At 34.6% G+C, this 19,110-nt stretch overlaps 1 protein-coding gene across 1 annotated transcript in view; it reads right to left on the reverse strand.

Moving 5' to 3' along the window:
• Positions 1–19,110, reverse strand: part of LOC145263719 (uncharacterized) — a 39,037-nt gene that overhangs the window by 16,189 nt on the left and 3,738 nt on the right. Inside the window, exon 2 of the mRNA XM_080120682.1 lies at positions 9,605–9,715. Within this exon, the coding sequence (XP_079976808.1) occupies positions 9,605–9,715 (111 nt within the window). The remainder of the gene's footprint in view (positions 1–9,604; positions 9,716–19,110) is intronic.

Raw genomic sequence — 19,110 nt, forward strand, 5'->3', positions numbered from 1 at the left:
TTTAGTAGGATTCAACCACAGATTTTGCTCCAGTCTTTAGCAAGCATATGAGCAAACACTTACCATTATGCCAAATGATCCATCACTTTAAACTCCTTCCACCCACCCACAGGAAAAGTAAAATTTTTAATATCAAGAATCAATTACAAATAATATTTTAAATTTTTCTCTAACTATCCTAACTAAAATATCATAATATTCGGTTTAAGACAAAAGTATGTGTTAGACAGCTTCCAGAAATCAACTTCCAAAACAACACATCTTTGGCCACGTCTTTACTTAAGTCCATTTTTATCATTTCCTCATGTTTTCCTTGGCATTTCCCTGTGAAATGAATTTTCTACATCGACTGTTCTTTATCTACTAACACAGCAACTTATCCATTCTGTAACTGTGGCCATATCATCAAAGTCTCCTGCTATATATATATAGCTTCTGTATATAAAAAAAAAAATTATACCATAAACTTTTCCGGTGCCACTGAGGGTTCGTGATTTCCAACTCTTTACTATACAGACAATATTGCCATACTAGGTAAAAGTTTTGTTGACATCTAATCTATAGACGAGATACAGTTTATGCCTATAAGATTGGCATTCAGATCAATGCTCAAAAGACCAAACTCCTTATTGCTGGTTTCCTTCCAAATGAAAATCAACCAATTGTCCGTGACAAGGAAATCCTTGAAGAGGTTGATCATTTCAAATACCTTTACTATCATAACCGCAACAGGTGTCTAGGAGATGAGGATATCAATAATTGCATCAGCAATACACATCGTTTTCTGCAGTCTTCAATCTCAGCTTTGGTCTAGATTTAAAATCAAATTCGGCATTAAAATCGTCTAGTGTAGAAATTAAAGTTTTCCTTTTAACTTCCAAAAGCCATTAAATGTTTATGCAAAAGTAAAGTTTTCTTCAGCTTGCAACGTTCAAAACACACACACACACACACACACATAAACAACAATCCTTTTTCTCTTCCCATTTTGACGTTCGTAGAAAATTTGTCTTTCTTTCTCCCCACCAACACATGAATTAACTGTGCGTTCAAAACGACTTAGAGTCAACAATCTTCTATGAATGAAAGAAATACTGGCTTTTTATATGCTCAAATTTGATAGAGTCCTAATTTTCATGTCACCCTTTCATTTACTCTTGGTCAGGTTTCGAGTTCAAGTGTCAATGACTGCACACACCACCCTCCCTGATCTCATAATCACAGGCAGTGTCCTGGTGATGGTTGTTTTTGTTGGGTACTACTTAGCAGAAGTGGAGCTTCTTCAGGAGCATTTGCTTCCACTTCTGCCACGTGCAAATTGTCTCGACCGTTTCATCATCGTTCGTATATTAACCTCTCTAACCACAACTGGCCCACAATACACCACCAGACGAAACTGGCCCGCGATACTTGTGCGGGCACTGCCCATCTGATTTCGAACCTATAAAGCTTTCGTCCATACCATTCTATTGAACAGATGTGAAACCTGGCCGACATGACCTACTAAAGCTTAAGGTGTTCAATCATTCGTCGCATCCTTTATGTTCTTTGGCAGCAGTTCATCTCAAATGCCATTGTTCATTTTCGTCACAACATATTCTCTCTCCAGAAAGCTCTTCTCCAAAGACATCTTCGTTGGTCTAATCACATTCTTCATCATTTTCAGATGATTTCATCTACAAGGTCATTGAACAAGATCCTCTATAGGGTTGGGGGGGAAAAAAAAAAAAAAAATATCGATGCAAGGTCAGCTGAAAAGCTGGCTCAGAATAGTTAAACATAATATCGAGCTGATTCTGGGCATTTGCCTCTATGAGGTACATCGCTGGAATCATGATTGGCCAACACATATCTGTTACTGTGGTGAATCGTTACACATGGTCAGCATTCGTTCAGGATGTGGCAAATTCTCTTGATGGAGCCGGCCAGACCGCTTAAAGGTAAATGTCAAGACAAGTACTATCGTCTGTTTGACAGGTTTATTATAGAGAAATGCAACTACTTCAGATAAATGAGATTTTTCTTGCCCTCCCTTGCTATCAAATCAGCTTTATTTTATAATTGGAGAATCCAAGCATTAATTTCGAGGCAATTTTTAATAAGAAATCGCTATGCTAACCAAAAATGTAAATAAGGGCTAATTTTTTCAAGGAATATCAAGACACCAGTAAAATTTCCTTATTCCATTTGAGGTCGCTAGGGACAACTATCAGCAAAAACGATTTTTTCTTTCTATTTATTAATTTTTAATAAGTTTTCTTTTTCTTTAGTCCCCCAAATCTTGGAACATTTTAGAGCAAAAATTCTAAAAATTAACATATTTCCAACCAGCTATATATCTCCATACAGATGGAGCCGAGTGTACACTGCCAGTATTAAATATATGAATACAATGAATAATAAAAATAAATGTTTTGATAAAATTTGAATTTCCGCCTATATTAAAAAACAAAAATAAAGAGAAGTCTGTACATACCCATGACGAAACAAAAATATCATATTCCAAAAGTCATATAAATTGATCAAGTAATTTTATTTTTATAAAAGAAATCATTAAATAACTTATGAAATGGAAAATTTTTTCTATCAACCTGCATCATTTTAAATTTTGAAACAAAGCTTTTTTTTGTTTTTCAAATTTATTGTTACTATCACTTAGCTAAATTTATCAATCAAAACCATTTATTTATTTTTTTTGTAGGTGATCGTTAGAGGTTTAATTTTAAAAGATAGTAAATGTTTACAACTACCAACCAAACTTAAATCCAGGGGTGCTTTCGAACCAGTTTAGAGTAATTTTTTTTTTTTTTTTTTTTTAAATTATCGTTTAAGCTCGATATTAGGTGAACAAAAAAAAAAAAAAAAAAAAATCTCCCATTTTTTGATTGACAAACTAATTTTGAAATAATCATTATGAAGTAAACAGATATACCTATTTCTGGAATAATACCCCGAGACTATAAATATAGTTAACAGCAATCCGCATCATTCATTTGGTGTCAGATTGCGATTGCCAGTCGAGGTGCCGACCTAGACAATCAGTCCAACAGAGACCAGGTCATTTCAGTGACGTTTTATCTGAATGGCTGAGGCATTCATCCCGAGTAGTCCTAGGAAGTCCACTTTCTCTGACCTTGTTTTCTGTCTTTCGAGGCAATTTTTAATAAGCCAGAGTGCTTCTCCTTTAAGAGCACAGACTTTAATTTCCCCACCTTGTGTCACATCTTCCTGTGGTGGGAAGAACATAAAGATAATAATTTGTGGCAGTTATGACCCCCAGAACAATCACATACATTCTGTAAGATAATTTTGTTGATACTTCCATCCAGCGCGGCCGCAGCCGAGATTGAATTCACTACACGAGTTTGTAGTGCAATTCAAATCTTGTCAGTAGCTGAATACTTGATGCTTTGCCAGGGTTATCAAGGGTACTTTTTATTGTGACGCCATCACTAGATGGGGTGCCTACAACAGCTTAAGAGAGTCCCATCTACCCCCGAGAGAAGGATAGACTGTGCCAGTTTCTCAACCTGGTATTTTACCTCGCAGTACATACAGCGCCTCGCCTTCACAAATGATAATCCATCTGGTACTGGCCAGGCTCAACATCACTTAACTTCGGTGATCTGGCGAGAACTGGTGTGGCAACGTGATTGTGCCGTATTATATTTGTTGATACACATTTCTGTTAACTATACCACTGTGTTCACCTTGATTACTACTGGCCTGCAAGGCTACAACAATAATGACCTTACCGATTCAGAAGTTAAAAACTATACAAAAACTTGCAGAAATTGAAAATTTATTACACTTCTGAATTTTTGAGATGAAGATCGATTATTTGTATGATTTAGATTCTTCGGACTACTGTTCTCATCTTGAGTATTAGTTTTACATTTTGGTCGATGTAAGTGTCCTGGGGTATAGTGGATAAAGTATTTGATAAAATTCAGTTAAGTTACACTCTTCTGGAGAGTGAACATTTAATCCTCAGTGCCGGCAACACTCAAAATACAATTACAAATTACTTAGAAATTCTACCCAGTCATGGCTGACAGAATGTTGGTTGGTTGGTTTGTTTATTTATTTAACCAGCATATCAACCTTCATTGGGTCATTTAATGCTGACGATCATTTTGGTTCATTTTTTCCATAGTGTTTGTTTGTTTAGTACTTTGGGGGCGGAGGGGGGGGGGGCGAGTTTTATCTGTTTTAGTTTGAAGTTTTTTTGTTTTTTTTTTGTAAGGACTTGATGTTATATTTTTGGGTATAGTTGTATCTATCAGAAATGAGAGAATGTTGTCTGTGCAGGTGTTTTTAAAAATGTCTTTCATATTGTTAGTTTTTAGGTAGCGATTTCTCGTGGTAGCGTAGGCTCCATATTCCACTAAGATGTTTTATTGTGTTGGTCTTCTGGCATGTTAGGCATTGTGGTGGTTGCTCTTGCCTGAGTATGTAGGAGTGAGTAAGGTTTGTGTGCCCAATATATGTTCTGGCTATAACCACTGGTTCTTTTCTTGATTTTTGTGGAGATGGTCTCCATTCTCCCAAGGTGGGTTTAATCTGGAAGAGCTTGCTATTTGTGTTATTATTCCAGCGCCGTTGCCATTTTGCATAGAACAGTTTGATTTTGTATTTTAAGTCTGTGTAAGGAATATTGAGGAGTTCCGGGTTTAGGTTTAAAGCTGATTTGGCTGCTAAGTCTGCTCTTTCATTACCTTTCACTCCAATATGGTTTGGAATCCAGCACATGATTACCTCTTTGTGGGTAGTCATCGAGTTTAGTCTATTCAATAGTTTGGTGATTAGTGGGTTCTCAAGCTTTACATTGTTTAATGATGATAGAACAGAGAGTGAATCTGAGAAAAGTATAAACTTCTTGTGTTTGTTTTTTTGTTAGAATGTTGAGAGCAATGTCAATAGCACAAACTTCTGCAGTGAAAATGGAGCTTTTAGTTGGTAGTGCCTTCCGGCAAGTTGTTCCATTCAGAACAGCTGCACATGCTGTCCTGTTGTGGACCTTAGAGCCATCTGTGTAGATGTGCAGATATTCGGGGTAATCTTGAAGTATGTCGTGGTATTAGGGTGGGTTTTTGCTTTGGGGAGTTTACTTAGTTCGAAGATCATTTTGGGTTTTTTGAGTATCCAAGGTGGGATTTCAGACAGTGTATGATCATGGATATTTTGGGTTGTTATCTCTGATTCTTGTAATATCGTTTTCATTCGTAGGCTGAAGGGTTTTGTAGCTTTTTCTTTTGCTTCAAATAGTTTACTTTGTCTTGAGTGAAATGTGTCATTGTATGCAGGGTTGTTTGGACATGATTTTAGTTTAGTATAGTATTGGGTTGCTAATTTATGGCTCCTTATATCTGTTGGTATTTCATTGGCCTCTATGTGTAGACTTTCCACTGGGGATGTTCTGAAGGCTCCCAGTACCAGACTCAGCCCTCCGTGGTAGATCAGGTCTAGTGTCTTTAAGTAAGTTCTTCTGGCCGACCGATAAATGAAACATCCATAGTCAAGTTTTGACCTGACCAATGACTTGTATAATTTCAGAAGGGTTTTTTGATCTGCATCCCATTCTGTGTGGGCTCTAATGCGCAGCAGCTGCAGTCTTTTATTGCAGTTTGTTTTCAGGTTCGTCAGGTGGGGGTGGGGGGGGGGGATGAATGTCAGTTTTTTATCAAAAGTCAAACCTACGAATTTATATTCGTCTACAATGGGAATTTCTGTATTTTCAAGTTTCAAACGAGGGTCGTTATGGAGTTTGCTCATTTGGCTTTTGTTTCAGAGAATTTAAATTCATTTTCTATTGACCACGTTTTTAATCTATTTAGGCATTGTTGAAGCTTGCGTTCTATGGTATGTATATATTTTGACTTGCAATATATCAGGAGGTCATCCACATATAAAGATTCGTCAACACTGGGAGTTAGACACTTTGTTATGTTGTTTACTTTAATGCTAAACAAGGTTACAGATAGAATACTACCTTGTGGGACTCCTTCTTGGATGTTGGTACTGAATAGGTTGCGATCTGATGTGGACTTTAAATTTGCGATCTGATAAGAAATCCTTTATAAATTGTAGTTGTCTTTTAGATTGCGGTTGTTAAGATTTCTCATTATTCCAAATTTCCAGGTAGAGTCATATGCTTTCTCCAAGTCAAAGAAGATTGCTGAGAGGTGTTCGTTCCTTATAAATGCTTCTCTTACAGCTGTTTCTAGGTGAATCAGGTGATCGATTGTACTTCTTTTGTTACAGAAGCCGCACTGTAGGTTAGAGATAATGTTGTTGGATTCTAAGTACCACACTAGTCTGTCGTTGACTATTCTCTCCATTGTTTTACACAAACAACTGGTTTGTGAAATTGGTTTTGCCGGTTTGAGTTTTCTTTTCCTGGTTTGGGGATTGCTATTACTGTGGTTAATCTCCATGTATCTGGGAATTCGCCTTCTATTCATATTTTGTTAAAGATTTTTAATAGGAGTTTTAGTGTTTCAGTAGGTAGTTGTCTCAGTTATACGTAGGGATTTCATCTGGTCCTACAGCAGTGTTATGGGATCTTCTGATGGTATTTTCTAGTTCAGTTAGTGAAAGGAGTTTATTATAGTTTTCAAGGATTTTTCATTTGAAGTTGAGTTTATATTTCTCTGCATTTTGTTTGATTGTTGTAAATTTTGTACTGTAGTTTGGTTAGAAGAATTTTGTGAAAAAGTTTCAGCTAGTAAGTCTGCTATATTTTTTCATCAGTTGTGCTGGAGTTATTTATGACGAGGTGTTTGGTATGGATTGTTTACCTGCAATTTTTCGGATCATTTCCCATATTAATAATTTCTTCTCTTGTTCTGCCTTTTTTGTAAAAGTCCTTACACCCCCATAATATATTGTGGCTATTAAAGTCACCTAACAGGATGAAGGGTTTGGGCAGTTGATCGATTAGTTTTTTTCAATTCGTCTTTGTCTATATCTTCGTTTGGTGGGACATATGTAGAGCATACTGTTATAGTTTTGTGCAGAGAGGCCTTGATGGCAATTGCTTGGATATTTGTAGTGATATTTATTTTACTGTGTGGGATGTGTTGTTTCGGATCAGAATCGACACACCCTCGAGGCTCTGCCACTAGAATTATGGATGTAATTGAAGGATTGAAAGTTCTTGATGTTGATGCTGTCATGTTTCAGAAAGGTTTCTTGAAGACAGATTATTGTAGGTTGTTTCTGTGTTATTAATAGTTGTAGTTCATTCATATTTGCTTTCAAACCACAAGAGTTTCATTGGATTATTTTTTTCCCATGGTTGGTTTTAAGTTTTGTGTTATCATTCTTCTGTGTGTTTTGTTGTTTCTGTCGGCTTTTTTATTTGTCTGGGGATGTTTTATCTTCTACCTCCATCTCCTCCAGTGTTCCTATTTTGTTTCATCCCCTTGAGGTTGATTGGGATCTAGATCTGGGGTTTTTAATTGTTTTTCCTTTAGTTTTCATTTTATTGGGTGATAATGGTGATGTTTAGTTTGGTTTGTTTATGAGGGTTGTTTTCATTTGGTGAGTTTTTTTTTTTTTCTTTGTTTGATTTAATTTGAGTTTTTTGGTTCCGTTTTTTTGATTTGTGAGTTTTGTTCAGTTTTGTAATATTTATTTTCGTTGTTGATTTGTTTTATAGTTTTTGTTTTTTTTAATTCTTCCATTAGTTCCCTTACTTGGTTGAGTAATTTCATGTCTTCTGGTATAACGTTTAATAGGTCTGCTTTTGTTGTTTGGTTATTTGGTCCGGTGGTATGCTGTATGTTTTTTTTTTTTGTTATTTCTGATTATTTTATATTTCCAGCTAGGTTACGAGCTTCTTGGAAGGTTATATTTTTTGTATATTTTATTTTAATTTCTTTTTCTTTCTTTCATTTATCACATTCTTTTGAATTTGCACTATGGCCTTTTTGGCAGTTAATACATCTGGGCTCTTTTTGGCAATCTGTATGGGTCTCATTTTTTCCACACCTCATGCATGTGCACCGGTCTCGATGGTGTCCGTACCTTTGACAATTATAGCATCTGAGAGGGTTTGGTATATATGGTTGTATATTTATTTTTTCGAATCCTATTTTAATGTTACTTGGAATTTGATGGGTATTAAAAGAGTTTGTAGCTATGGTTTCACTATATTTTTTAATTTGGATCCTTTTTACATCGATAACATTTTGATTTTTTAGGTTAATTTTAATTTCTTCCAAGGAACACTGATAGTTCTGAACTCCTGATTACTCCTTTACTAGTATTCAACGTTTGGTGGGGATAAATTTTTACTTTTTGGTTATTAAAAAGTCTCCATTTAAAAGATTTCTGCGATATGTTTTTGGCTTTCTACTTCCACTAGTAGTATGCCGTTATTTAGTTTTTTGAACATTTTTGGTTTGATACTTGAGAAAATTTTCTTTATATTGAAGGGAGACACTTTTTTTATTGGTTCTCCTTCGGTTGCTTCAATAATTATGAAAAAGGTAGATTTTGAACGAGATTTTGGTTTTGTGATTCTGTTTCTGAATCTGAACTAGATTTGTCTGAAACTTCACAATGGTTTCTTTTTTTAAGCTTTTTATTTGCCATTTAAGTATTTTGAATTTTTCATTTCTCCTGCTCCCCACCCACCTCGGAACCCTATTTGGGAAGTGTTGGGGGAGGGGGGGGGCCTTTCGCCCCAACACAACAAGGATACAGAAGTATACTCTTCCTGTTGATGGACTCAAGCACCCATGTTTCCTTCGTCCTTTCTAATGGCCTCATTTCTAGAAAAGATGTTGGTTTTCCAGCCGTGTTTTATCCATTCTTCAGTAACTTGATTGACCCTCCAGCCACCGCTTACTGAATCAGTTTTTTGCCTAATATGGGGAGCGTGAGCGCATTTTCTTGTGTTTGTCTGATTTAGTGCTAGTCATGATGAACCGATTGATTGGATCGGGCCTATCCAACCGCCTATCTTAACCCAAGTAAGGGCCAAAGTGGCGTGTTGCACCTCATGTCCTAATAGGACCTTGAACATGATCTGCTCAACCACCAGGATCCCGTCCTTAGACCCCATTGAGAGACTTTTACATATTCTAATGCCCCACCGACAGGGCCAGTTGGGAAGTAGGGGAAGAAAAAAGGGGCATGGAGGGAAGAGGGCTGTTGTTTTTGGTTTTGTAGAACATAAGTTTTACAAAAAAGGATAGAAAAACAAAAAGGAACATCAATGTAGGTGCATTTTGTCTCAGGACGCCAATAGACAGCCTGATCTGGTAGCACCAGCTGACAGAATGAGAGCATGCTACCTCAGTGGATTAAATAAAAGGGTTCTATCTATGCAGATTCCAGATTTCAACAAGATACACCTAAAGAAAGAGTTTACATTGACTGAAATGTGAAAATAACACTCAAGGTGAGAACAGTAGTCCAAAGAATCCAAATATGAAAAAAAAAAAAAAAAAGAATCTATCATTTGATGTAAGTTATTTGTACCTTCCTTATTTTTGATTTAACTACACTACATCATTTCTAATTTTTTTGCCAAATCAAAAACACAAATCAAGCCATGTAAATTTCATTGCAAATATACTAAAAGATTACTTACGTGAAGAATAACTTCTCATTGTCAAGTTCTACCTTTGGATCTTTACAATCTTCTACACTAATGGTGACAAATAATTTGTCTTTTCTCTGGGCCCATAAAACTGGAGGATTCCTGCAATTAAAGAAAAAAAAAATCCATCTAAAATAGAGGAAAAGCGTCCATCTTTACAAAATCAAATGATTGTTTATCAAAATAAACAATACAAACCAACAAACAAAATACATATGGGCACTGATCAAATTTCAATCTCAACATAATCTGGACTTTGGAAAAAAATATCAGAGTAAGACATAATGCTTTTTTGTTTTGTTTTTTCATATTAAAAGTAAACCTTACTAATTTTGAGAAAAGTCTAGTGATTGTATAATGAAAATTACTTTATAATTGTTTTTATTCTAATAAAGTGCTCCCTCACTCGACAACCGCTGACCCCTATGCTGTTTTCATGATCTCTTATCACTTCTGGAAGTATTGTCTTACACATCAGAAACTGCTGAAGAAAAAACTCACAGGAAATACATTCTATATACAGTAAAACCCCGGGATACAGTGGCTTTAGGATACTTTTTTTCAGGTTATGATGTGAAATACAATGTTTTTCCGGCCCCTGGTTACGGTATTTGCCCCGCCTTAGTGTTATTTATTATGTTATTTCATTATATACATGTGTATTATATACTGTACTGTATTTTGTTACTAATTTTTAATGCCATATCTCGCAGTTCTACTGTATATCAAACTGGCAACTGCCCTGAACTATCGTAGACCAAAGATGATCCGTAAACGGTTCCTAACCATCGCAAAACTCATTGTCTCTCCTAAACTAACTCTTATTGACCTCCATTGTCCAGTCCTTTGTCTGAATAACTGGCAATACTATTACAATGGATTAAAATGAATGGCTCTCCTCTTGAGGAGGCTCCATATTTTGACAAGCTTCTGGGCTTGACCTTTACTCCTGATCTGAAATGGAACACATACATCAAATCTGTTGACAAGGTCACTGGAAAAACGGTGGGATCCTTCTACTGCTCCAGTAGATGTCTCACTGCCGATGCAATTCTCTATCTATATAAGAGCCAAGTATGTCCAGGGTTGGAGTACTGTTGTCACGTCTGGGCAGGAGCTGCTAGAAGCAGCTTATGTCTTGACAGAATTCAAAATAGACTTCGTAGCTTAGTGGAGGATCCCCTTTTCTCTCCCTTGCAGTCTTTTTCCCACAGAAGAGACGTTGCGAGCCTGTCTCTGCTTTATCGTTATTTTCATGGCAAGTGCCCGTCTGAGCTCCGATCTATGCCCCCCCCCGACAAACTTTCACAGAAAATACTCGTCTAGCCAAAATCACTGTCAATTATTTCCCCACTCGATATCTGTGCTAAACCAAAACATAGATTCCATGAACAAAGCTTCTTTTCTTAGAAGTGCACGCCTGTGGAAGGCTCTTCCGCTTTCCAGCTGAATACAAGTCCAAGGTAAACATTTTCTTGATCAACCATCCCCTTAAGTAATCCAATTTACCAAATTTCCACTACTAACGATTACTGTATTATCCCATTGACTACTGTATACTCAATAACCCTTATCCTCGAGTAGTCTCTGGGCCTTATTAAAAATATTTCATTTTTCAAAATTTTTAGAGGATCGATAATCTATTGTTCAAACTTCTATTCTTAAAATGTTTCATACGGATTTTATCATGGATGAGGGGAAGAAAGAAAGAAAGAATATTTAATATTAGCAAATATATTTCTTCTGATATTGTACTCCTTCAATCCCCTCCCCCTAATAAAATGATATTCAACTTTTTTCCTTTTTTTAAAAAGGTGATTACATGGTTAAAAGAAATATACATATTAGAATTTAAAATGAGAACATAAAATGTCCCATTTTAATGCCAACCTAGCATTTAAGGACAGTTAACCATTTCTTTGTTTCTATCTATAGGAGATAAATCCTGTGCACTGATTTTTTTTTTTTTTCTGAGGAAGGAGGTACATTTTTAGGGAATTATGCAAAATTTTACAAAGGTTTTGTCGCTTAAACTAAACTGCAAGAATGTCCTGGAAGTGGGGACCATTTTACGTTAAATTTATACATCAAACTATACATTTACAAATTTAAAAATAATTTTCTTTCTCAAAGTGTTCAAAATCTAATCGCTAGGTACGGGCAAAAATAGGGGGACCTAGTTTTGAAAGCCGATTTATGATAGTTTTTTTGTAGGTTTCCGACTACTTTTTGGTTGTATTTGAAAGATTAAAGACTAAAGTTAATTTCCTAAAGGAAAAAAATATTTGTACATGTGAAAAAAAAAAAAAAAAAAAAAAAAAAGTTATGAAAATGTTTTCACGGCGAGCTAACCAAATCAGCTAAATTTTGGAGTTAAATAAATTCATTGTAAAAATCCTTTAAAAAGATAAATATTAGTTTTCTGGGTCTATTTCAAAGATAATTAGTAAAGTCCTAAGATATTGAATTAAATAAATTTAAAAAAAAAAAAAAAAATAATAATAATAAAAAAAAAAACACCTTGTTCATACAAAATACAACTTAATTAGCCCTCAAAAAGCAAGTAATTATGCCGTTCAGCAAAACACAAATATAAGGAAGCCCAAAATTTCAGCCAATCAAAACGCTGTTTCAAAATGAAGTCATGATAGTAAAAGGAGGTAGGATGTCAGATTTCTTTTTTATTCCCCAGACGTGCATCCATACATTCCTATTCTGAACGTTTGTGTCAATTTTTATCATTTTTTAAATTTATTTTTATGTTCCTATTTTTAAATTAATTTTTTTTAATTATTGTTCGAGATTATATAAAAATTATGTTACGCCGAAAGTTTCACATTCTTGCGAGCAAGGAAATTATTAAAATCTTGCATATAAAAATTATGCAAAATTTGTAATTTAAAAAAAGTAGAAATATTTTTGCTATTATAATTTTTTTTGTGTGAAAATATTAAATAAACAATGCTTAATTCAACAGTAATATTGGTAGTTCGAGAAATTCATTTTTCTTCGAGTTATATCGAATTCATTAATACGGATTTTAGGGGCGTTTTTCGTAATGTTCCTGTAAAAAAAAATTTTTTTTTTTGTTACAAATTACGATGCTTTATTTATATAAAAGATAAATAAATTCTTGCATTTATTTACCATTGAAAACCATAACTTTAGTAAAGGTATTTTTTGTTTAAACAAAATAATACATTTTCATTCAGATTTAAATAAAAATAATTAGTTCATTATATTCCGCAATCATTATTTGATAAATACTGAAAATTTCATTGGTTAATTCCTTGATTTTTGGTGAATTTTTAAGTAAAGGGAGAGGCCAAAATGTTTATACATTTTGAGCATCGCCTATTAAGAAAATTTGTTGTGGCCTGTCTGAACTTGAATATTTCATTACTGAGGATACCTGATGGACAAAGAAAGCTTATTACCACTTTGCCAGCAATCTGGTTTAGGAGGAGTTGGGGGTTGGATTAACACCAAGACTTTACTTGACTCGAGGTAACATTTACCCATAATGGGTTAAGCCAGATCCTCCCATACAAAACACAGCCTCCTGGACAAACACAGACTGCATACAACAATCTGCAGTGGCCAAGATAGTGATAGGCAGCCAGTTCTGGGATTAGCAATGACCAGAGCTATGTTTAGCTTTGATGGTGTATAATCATGTCCTCAGCTGATCTCCTGGATGTCCTCACCAATTTTGGGAATAGTTCTGGTGTTATTGCTTTGTGAACGAATTCCCCTAATTTGGCTTGTGCGATGTGGCTGAACCAACAAAGTCTCCTCTTTAAAAGGAGCTTGCTTTAAGAGGAATGATATTACATTGCGCTATGATTTGTATTAGAGACAAAACGATGCCAGTGGACCTGCAGAATTCGTCAGAGGCAGTATAGATTAAACACTATTAACCTTTTGAGATCTAAGTTAGCCACTTTGCTATCCAACATGCCCAGCACCTTGCTCTAGATAATGCTAAGGTAGAAAAACATTTAGGGATTGTTGACAGAGGCGATTTTCTAACTGCAGCACTAAGAGGGGGCTACAATAATTTGGATAATGAACACTATTAATATTAAGGTTAGATAGTTAGAGATAATGAAGCTGTGAACATTTGATGCTGCTGACCACAAAGCTACTTTATATTGGGGTTTGGATAGCTGCACTCGTAACCTGGAAAGAGATTTACCCAAACTGACTTGTTAGATTTGCAAGGATTTCAGAAGTACCTGGAGGAGCATTTCATTGAACTATCCAGATTGCATTGAGCAGTTTGACAGCTATTTAGCTGACTTGCCCCATCTAGGTGGCCGAAGCAGCTAGCTGTGATCACATGGTTAGAGCGCAAGATAATCAGGGTTAAAAGCAGGTCAGCCAAAACAAGTTTCTACGACAATGCAATCATCGAAGATAGAAGTGATTAATGAAACCACTATTTTTTTTCATTCTAACTCAACACCACTTTTGTTTAAAAGTAAATAAATGCTTTAAATAAGTTAAAATATAAATCTTATCCAGGTAGGTAGAAGAGTAACTTATCTTGCCTTTGGTAATATTTCCTATGTTTTTTCAACACTTGTTTTATTGGTTATTGTAAAAAAAAAAAACAAAAAAAAAACTCAATTTTTACATTATCTTGTTTATTAAATTGTTAGATGCAAACACAAAATAGTTTAGAAAGCTATGTTAAGAATGGATTTCTAAACGTTATTTCAGCACAGTCTATAAACTATAGAAGTACCGAAATCAAAAATAAAATTAGAGAAAATTAAAACAAATTTTTTTAAATTCTAATTAAAAAAGGAAAAGTTGTCAACATGCATTACAGATATTTATTAGAAAAATAAATTGATTAAAAAAATAACTTTATGATAATTTTTTTTTTGAACTATTTCATTGTTTTAAAATAAACTTTCGTTTCGTTGAAAACTTAATATTTCATTCATTTTTTTTTTGGGGGGGGGGGGGCAATTTTTACGACGTGCCCCAGCGTATTATAAACACCCCAACCTCCCCATGTTAAGAAAGACTTTCGGAATAAACATCTCCAACATCGAAAGCATGGAGAGATTGGGGGGAGGAGGGGTCCGAAAACCGTTCTTAACATGGGGTGGTTGGGAGTGCCTATATCACGCTGGGGCTGGTCGTAAAAAAAAAAAAAAAAAACATTTTTTTTGCACAACAAATATTACAAGTTTCAGCACTTGTTCGTAATACAATATTAACTCTTTTAATGGATCATTTTTTGTTCCTTTTGTGTTTGTGTATTAATTACCTATCATTGATCAGGGGGGAAAAAATGATCAAATTCTCTAGCAACATGATAGCTACTACACAGAAAGATAAAAAAAAAATTTGGTCCATAGAAAAATGTCGGGGGGGGGGGATACGATAGTGTCCCCTCCCCTCCGAAATGCGTGTTTTACACTTTTTTTTTAAAAAACTTTTTTCCGACGATTATCAGATTACAGTATTATATTAGCAGAAAAAAAAAATAAATAATGACTTATGGTGGGGGAGAGGGGTCACTTTCTCGTTATAACGTTCTACTTCATTGCTACCTGACTTACTGTCCATTTCTTTACCGACGTGTCACGTGATTAGAATGTTGTAACGAGAAAGTGAACCCCTTAAAAGTCATCTTTTTTTTTCTCAAAATTTTTTCTGCTAATATGATACTTAAGTCTGTAATTTATGATAATTGTCGGAGAAAACGAGGCTTCTACACTATCAAAACGAAAATTTCGAAAATCGTAATACTGAATTTCACATGAAAACAACGGTATCTTCGTATTCCTCGAATATATAAGATGATTATATCCAAAAATTACGAAAATCGATAAAGTAGAAAATTATTAAAGAAAATAGAATTTGAAGAAAATGATTGGGGTTTGTATTACTGTACACAGTCGTCAAAAAACAAATACATAACAAATAAATGTTATCAAAGGCAAGATAAGTTACTTTTCTACCTAACTGGATAATTTTCTAGTGTTTTTATTTAATGTAACATGTTTATTCAGCTCGAAAAACAGTTTACCGATGTATTGGAAAATTTAAAAATGGCGCCCGACTCTCTTTGACACGGTAAGTTTGAGAAAAGGGGATATAAATAAAAAACTAGACAACATACTGTTAAAAACCCACCGAATATATGTCAGCCTATGTTACGGTAACATATTGAGCGAGTTTCTAACAGTATTTTGTCTAGTTTTTTTTTTTTTTTTATAACTCCTTTTCCCAAATTTACCGTGTCAAAGAGAGAGTCGGACGCCATTTTAAATTTTCCAATACATCGGTAAACACTGCGTTTTTCAAGCTGAATAAACATGTTACATTAAACAAAAACACTAGAAAATTATCTAGTTAGGTAGAAAAGTAACTTATCTTGCCTTTGATAACATTTATTTATGTATTTGTTTGACAACTTTTTCGAATTTATGTGTACAGTAATACAAACCCAACGATTGTATTTGCTTATGTAAGACACAGGAGGGTTAAAAAGGGGACGTAATTTTCCGTTTCGATTTATTTTATAAAAACAAGACGGCCGCAATTTTTCACCTGCTAACACGATTAATTTTTTATTTTTTAAATAATTCAGTAATATTTAGGTAATTTCGGCTTTAATTTAGAAGCTAACATTGTAATTTATTAGAATTGACAACAAAAAAATCAGTAGTATCTGAAAACGCCGTTTATCGACTACAAAAATTCGTTCTCCGGAAATTTTTTTTTTTTTTTTTTTTTTAAATTAAAAAATGTGAAAACAGCCCATTTTTAGGGAGTGGGCACTCTCGTAAAGGTCCGCCCCAAAAAGTTGGTGATGAACAGATTAGTCAAGCAGGCCCGCAGCAACAGTTGGTTGGGTGGGGAGTTTTGACTTTGCTTGAATAAAGCCTGATTTTTATTTTAATTTAATTATCTTTAGCGTGCAATTGACGTCATTACTTATTTGCAAGAAATAAATAAAAAAATTTACATTTGAAACATTTTAAAACAAATTAGGCACATGGCTATTAGAAAGTGTGGGATAATGGTGCCGTTGGTCATTTTTTTTTTATTACCATAACTAAAAATGTCTCTTACTCTTAGCTAGTATCATCAATCACCATAATACCACATTTACTCCAGGGGCCGTCCTACTTAAATTTCAAAAATCTTTTTTTTTATTTATTAATAAAATAATTAACAAATATAATCATTTCATTAGCGTGGAGAACAAAGTATAAAAAAAATGGTTAGTCCGACCCCCTCCGAAACCTTTCTAAATAAGCCGCCTATTGTTTTCAGGTTTGTTTGGAACCGAAAACAAGCAAGCCAATCTGGAGGAAGGGAAGACACTGTGATCCTAATCTGAATCGCAGTTTATTTCGATAACTAGGAATTATTTTTAGATTTCTAAGAAAACTTAACAAGTGGTGACATGTTTGTACAAAAAAAGATATTTCATGTGAAAAACCGGTTTCGGGAATACCGAGCGTTTTCGGCTGCCCATAGTTCTACTTTAAGCACCATGGCGACACACGTAAATTTATATTAAAAATAAAAAAAACTTTTTTTTTTTTTTTTTTAAATGACGCCTGATGCATCTTTTTAAACTGAATAGTTTTAAGGTTACACCAACACCACACAACCGGAAAAAAGAAAAAAATTAAGGGGGGGGGGCGTCGAACGAAATCAACGATTTCAGACGAGACCTCTCGACCCCTAAAATACCACGTGGTGGAGTGTGGACCCTTCTTGATGAAGGGACTTTCGAAAATGTTTAGCAGGTTCTGTAATGACTGATATGACCCTCAGTTTATAGGAGGGTCAGGGTCAATGACCCTGACCCTCCTATAAACTTTTCTCCAAACTGAATATCCGATAATGACCCTATTGAGCTTTTTCTAGAAAAAACTATTTAACTTGGGGGAAAAAGGTATAGAGAATCGGATCAAAAATGTTTCTGATCATTGTGCCTTTTGGGGGAGGGCGAGATTTTGCCGCATTTTTTGTTTTCTTAATTTAACTATTTCCCTATTGTTAATTATTCTGCACTGCGCATTTTGGACACAATCTATCTCCTAAACAAGGAGAAAAATAAAATTGCATCAGCTTAGAAAGATTTCTCCTTTACTGATCAAGGAGAGAAAAGAAAGTATAGTATCAGAACAGATACTACACTTTAACGTTAATTCTACTTTTGAAAAGTTAAAATATTGTAAAGTCGACCAATATTCAAGAGGGGGGGGGCGTAAAATAAGCACGGACTTATATTGAAGGCAGACGATTCTCTTTAAATGGTTGCGATTGATTAGTTAATTTGAGGCACGCGAGACAAATCCTTGATGGCGATTTGTGGCGGACACCGGTTGTCAGAAGCGAGCATAAAAATGATCCCTGATTTTTTTTAAGGGGGGGGGGGGGGCTCTACAATGAAACCACGTGTGTTCTAGAAAAAAAATGTAATGTTTAAAATGAATTTTTTCAACTCCATTACATTTTTAGGAAACATTTTTTTTTTTTTTTATTTTGGCGGACCTAAACGAGACACACCCCTCGTAAAATTAATTCCTTTTCTCGTTTTTTTTTTTTTTTTTCTGTGGATTATCGTCGATAACAGACTTAACTTTCATATTAGCAGGAAAAAAATTAAGTTTATTTAATGACTTAACGTGGGGGGATCACTTCTATTAAATTGATACTCCACTTTTTCGTCAATCAGCAAAAACTCTCCTTTAGCTATTTTTGTGGTGGAAAAGAAAAATTTAATAGAACGTTATAATTTAAAAGTGATCCCCCCCCACGTTAAAAATCATTAGATAAACTTTTCAAAAAAAAAAAAAAAAAAAAAATTTCGGTGCTAAATGCAGAGACTGATCCGCGCTATTTTTTAAATCGTATTTCCACGTTTAATTAAAGTTTTGTTTTTTTTATTCGGTAAATTTTTAGATTAGGTCCACACTCCACCTCCACAATTTTCTTTTAAATAACGACTTATAGGTTTTCGACTATGCTGAATACGGAAATCGCATTGAAAATTTGCAGAAATAAGTATTTATCGAGATATAAAAAGTTGTATTATGCATTGTATACTTTGGCGGCCATCTTTTTTACGCGCAATAAACAAATCTACGTGCGTAACAAAGATGGCCGCCAAAGAATACAATGCATAAAACTTTTTATATCTCGATAAATACTTATTTCTGCAAAATTTCAATTCGATTTTCGTATTCAGCATAGTCGAAAACTTATACAAGTGGTCATTTAAAAGAAAATTGTGGAGGTGGACCTAATCTAAAAAAAATACCTTTTATTTAATTGTAAGTACAGAATAGGTACAAAACACCCCCCACCCCATGTTAAGAATGGCTTTTTAAATAACGTTATTAATTCAGCACGGATGATCACTCTCTGCATGAGTACGAAAATGTCCTGCTAATATGAAAGTTAAGTCTGTTATCGACGAAATGGGGGGCTCGTCCAGGTCCGCCGAAGATTCT

This window comes from Euprymna scolopes, chromosome 39, assembly GCF_053919585.1.
Source record: "Euprymna scolopes isolate OS-2025 chromosome 39, ASM5391958v1, whole genome shotgun sequence".
NCBI classification, from domain to species: domain Eukaryota; kingdom Metazoa; phylum Mollusca; class Cephalopoda; order Sepiida; family Sepiolidae; genus Euprymna; species Euprymna scolopes.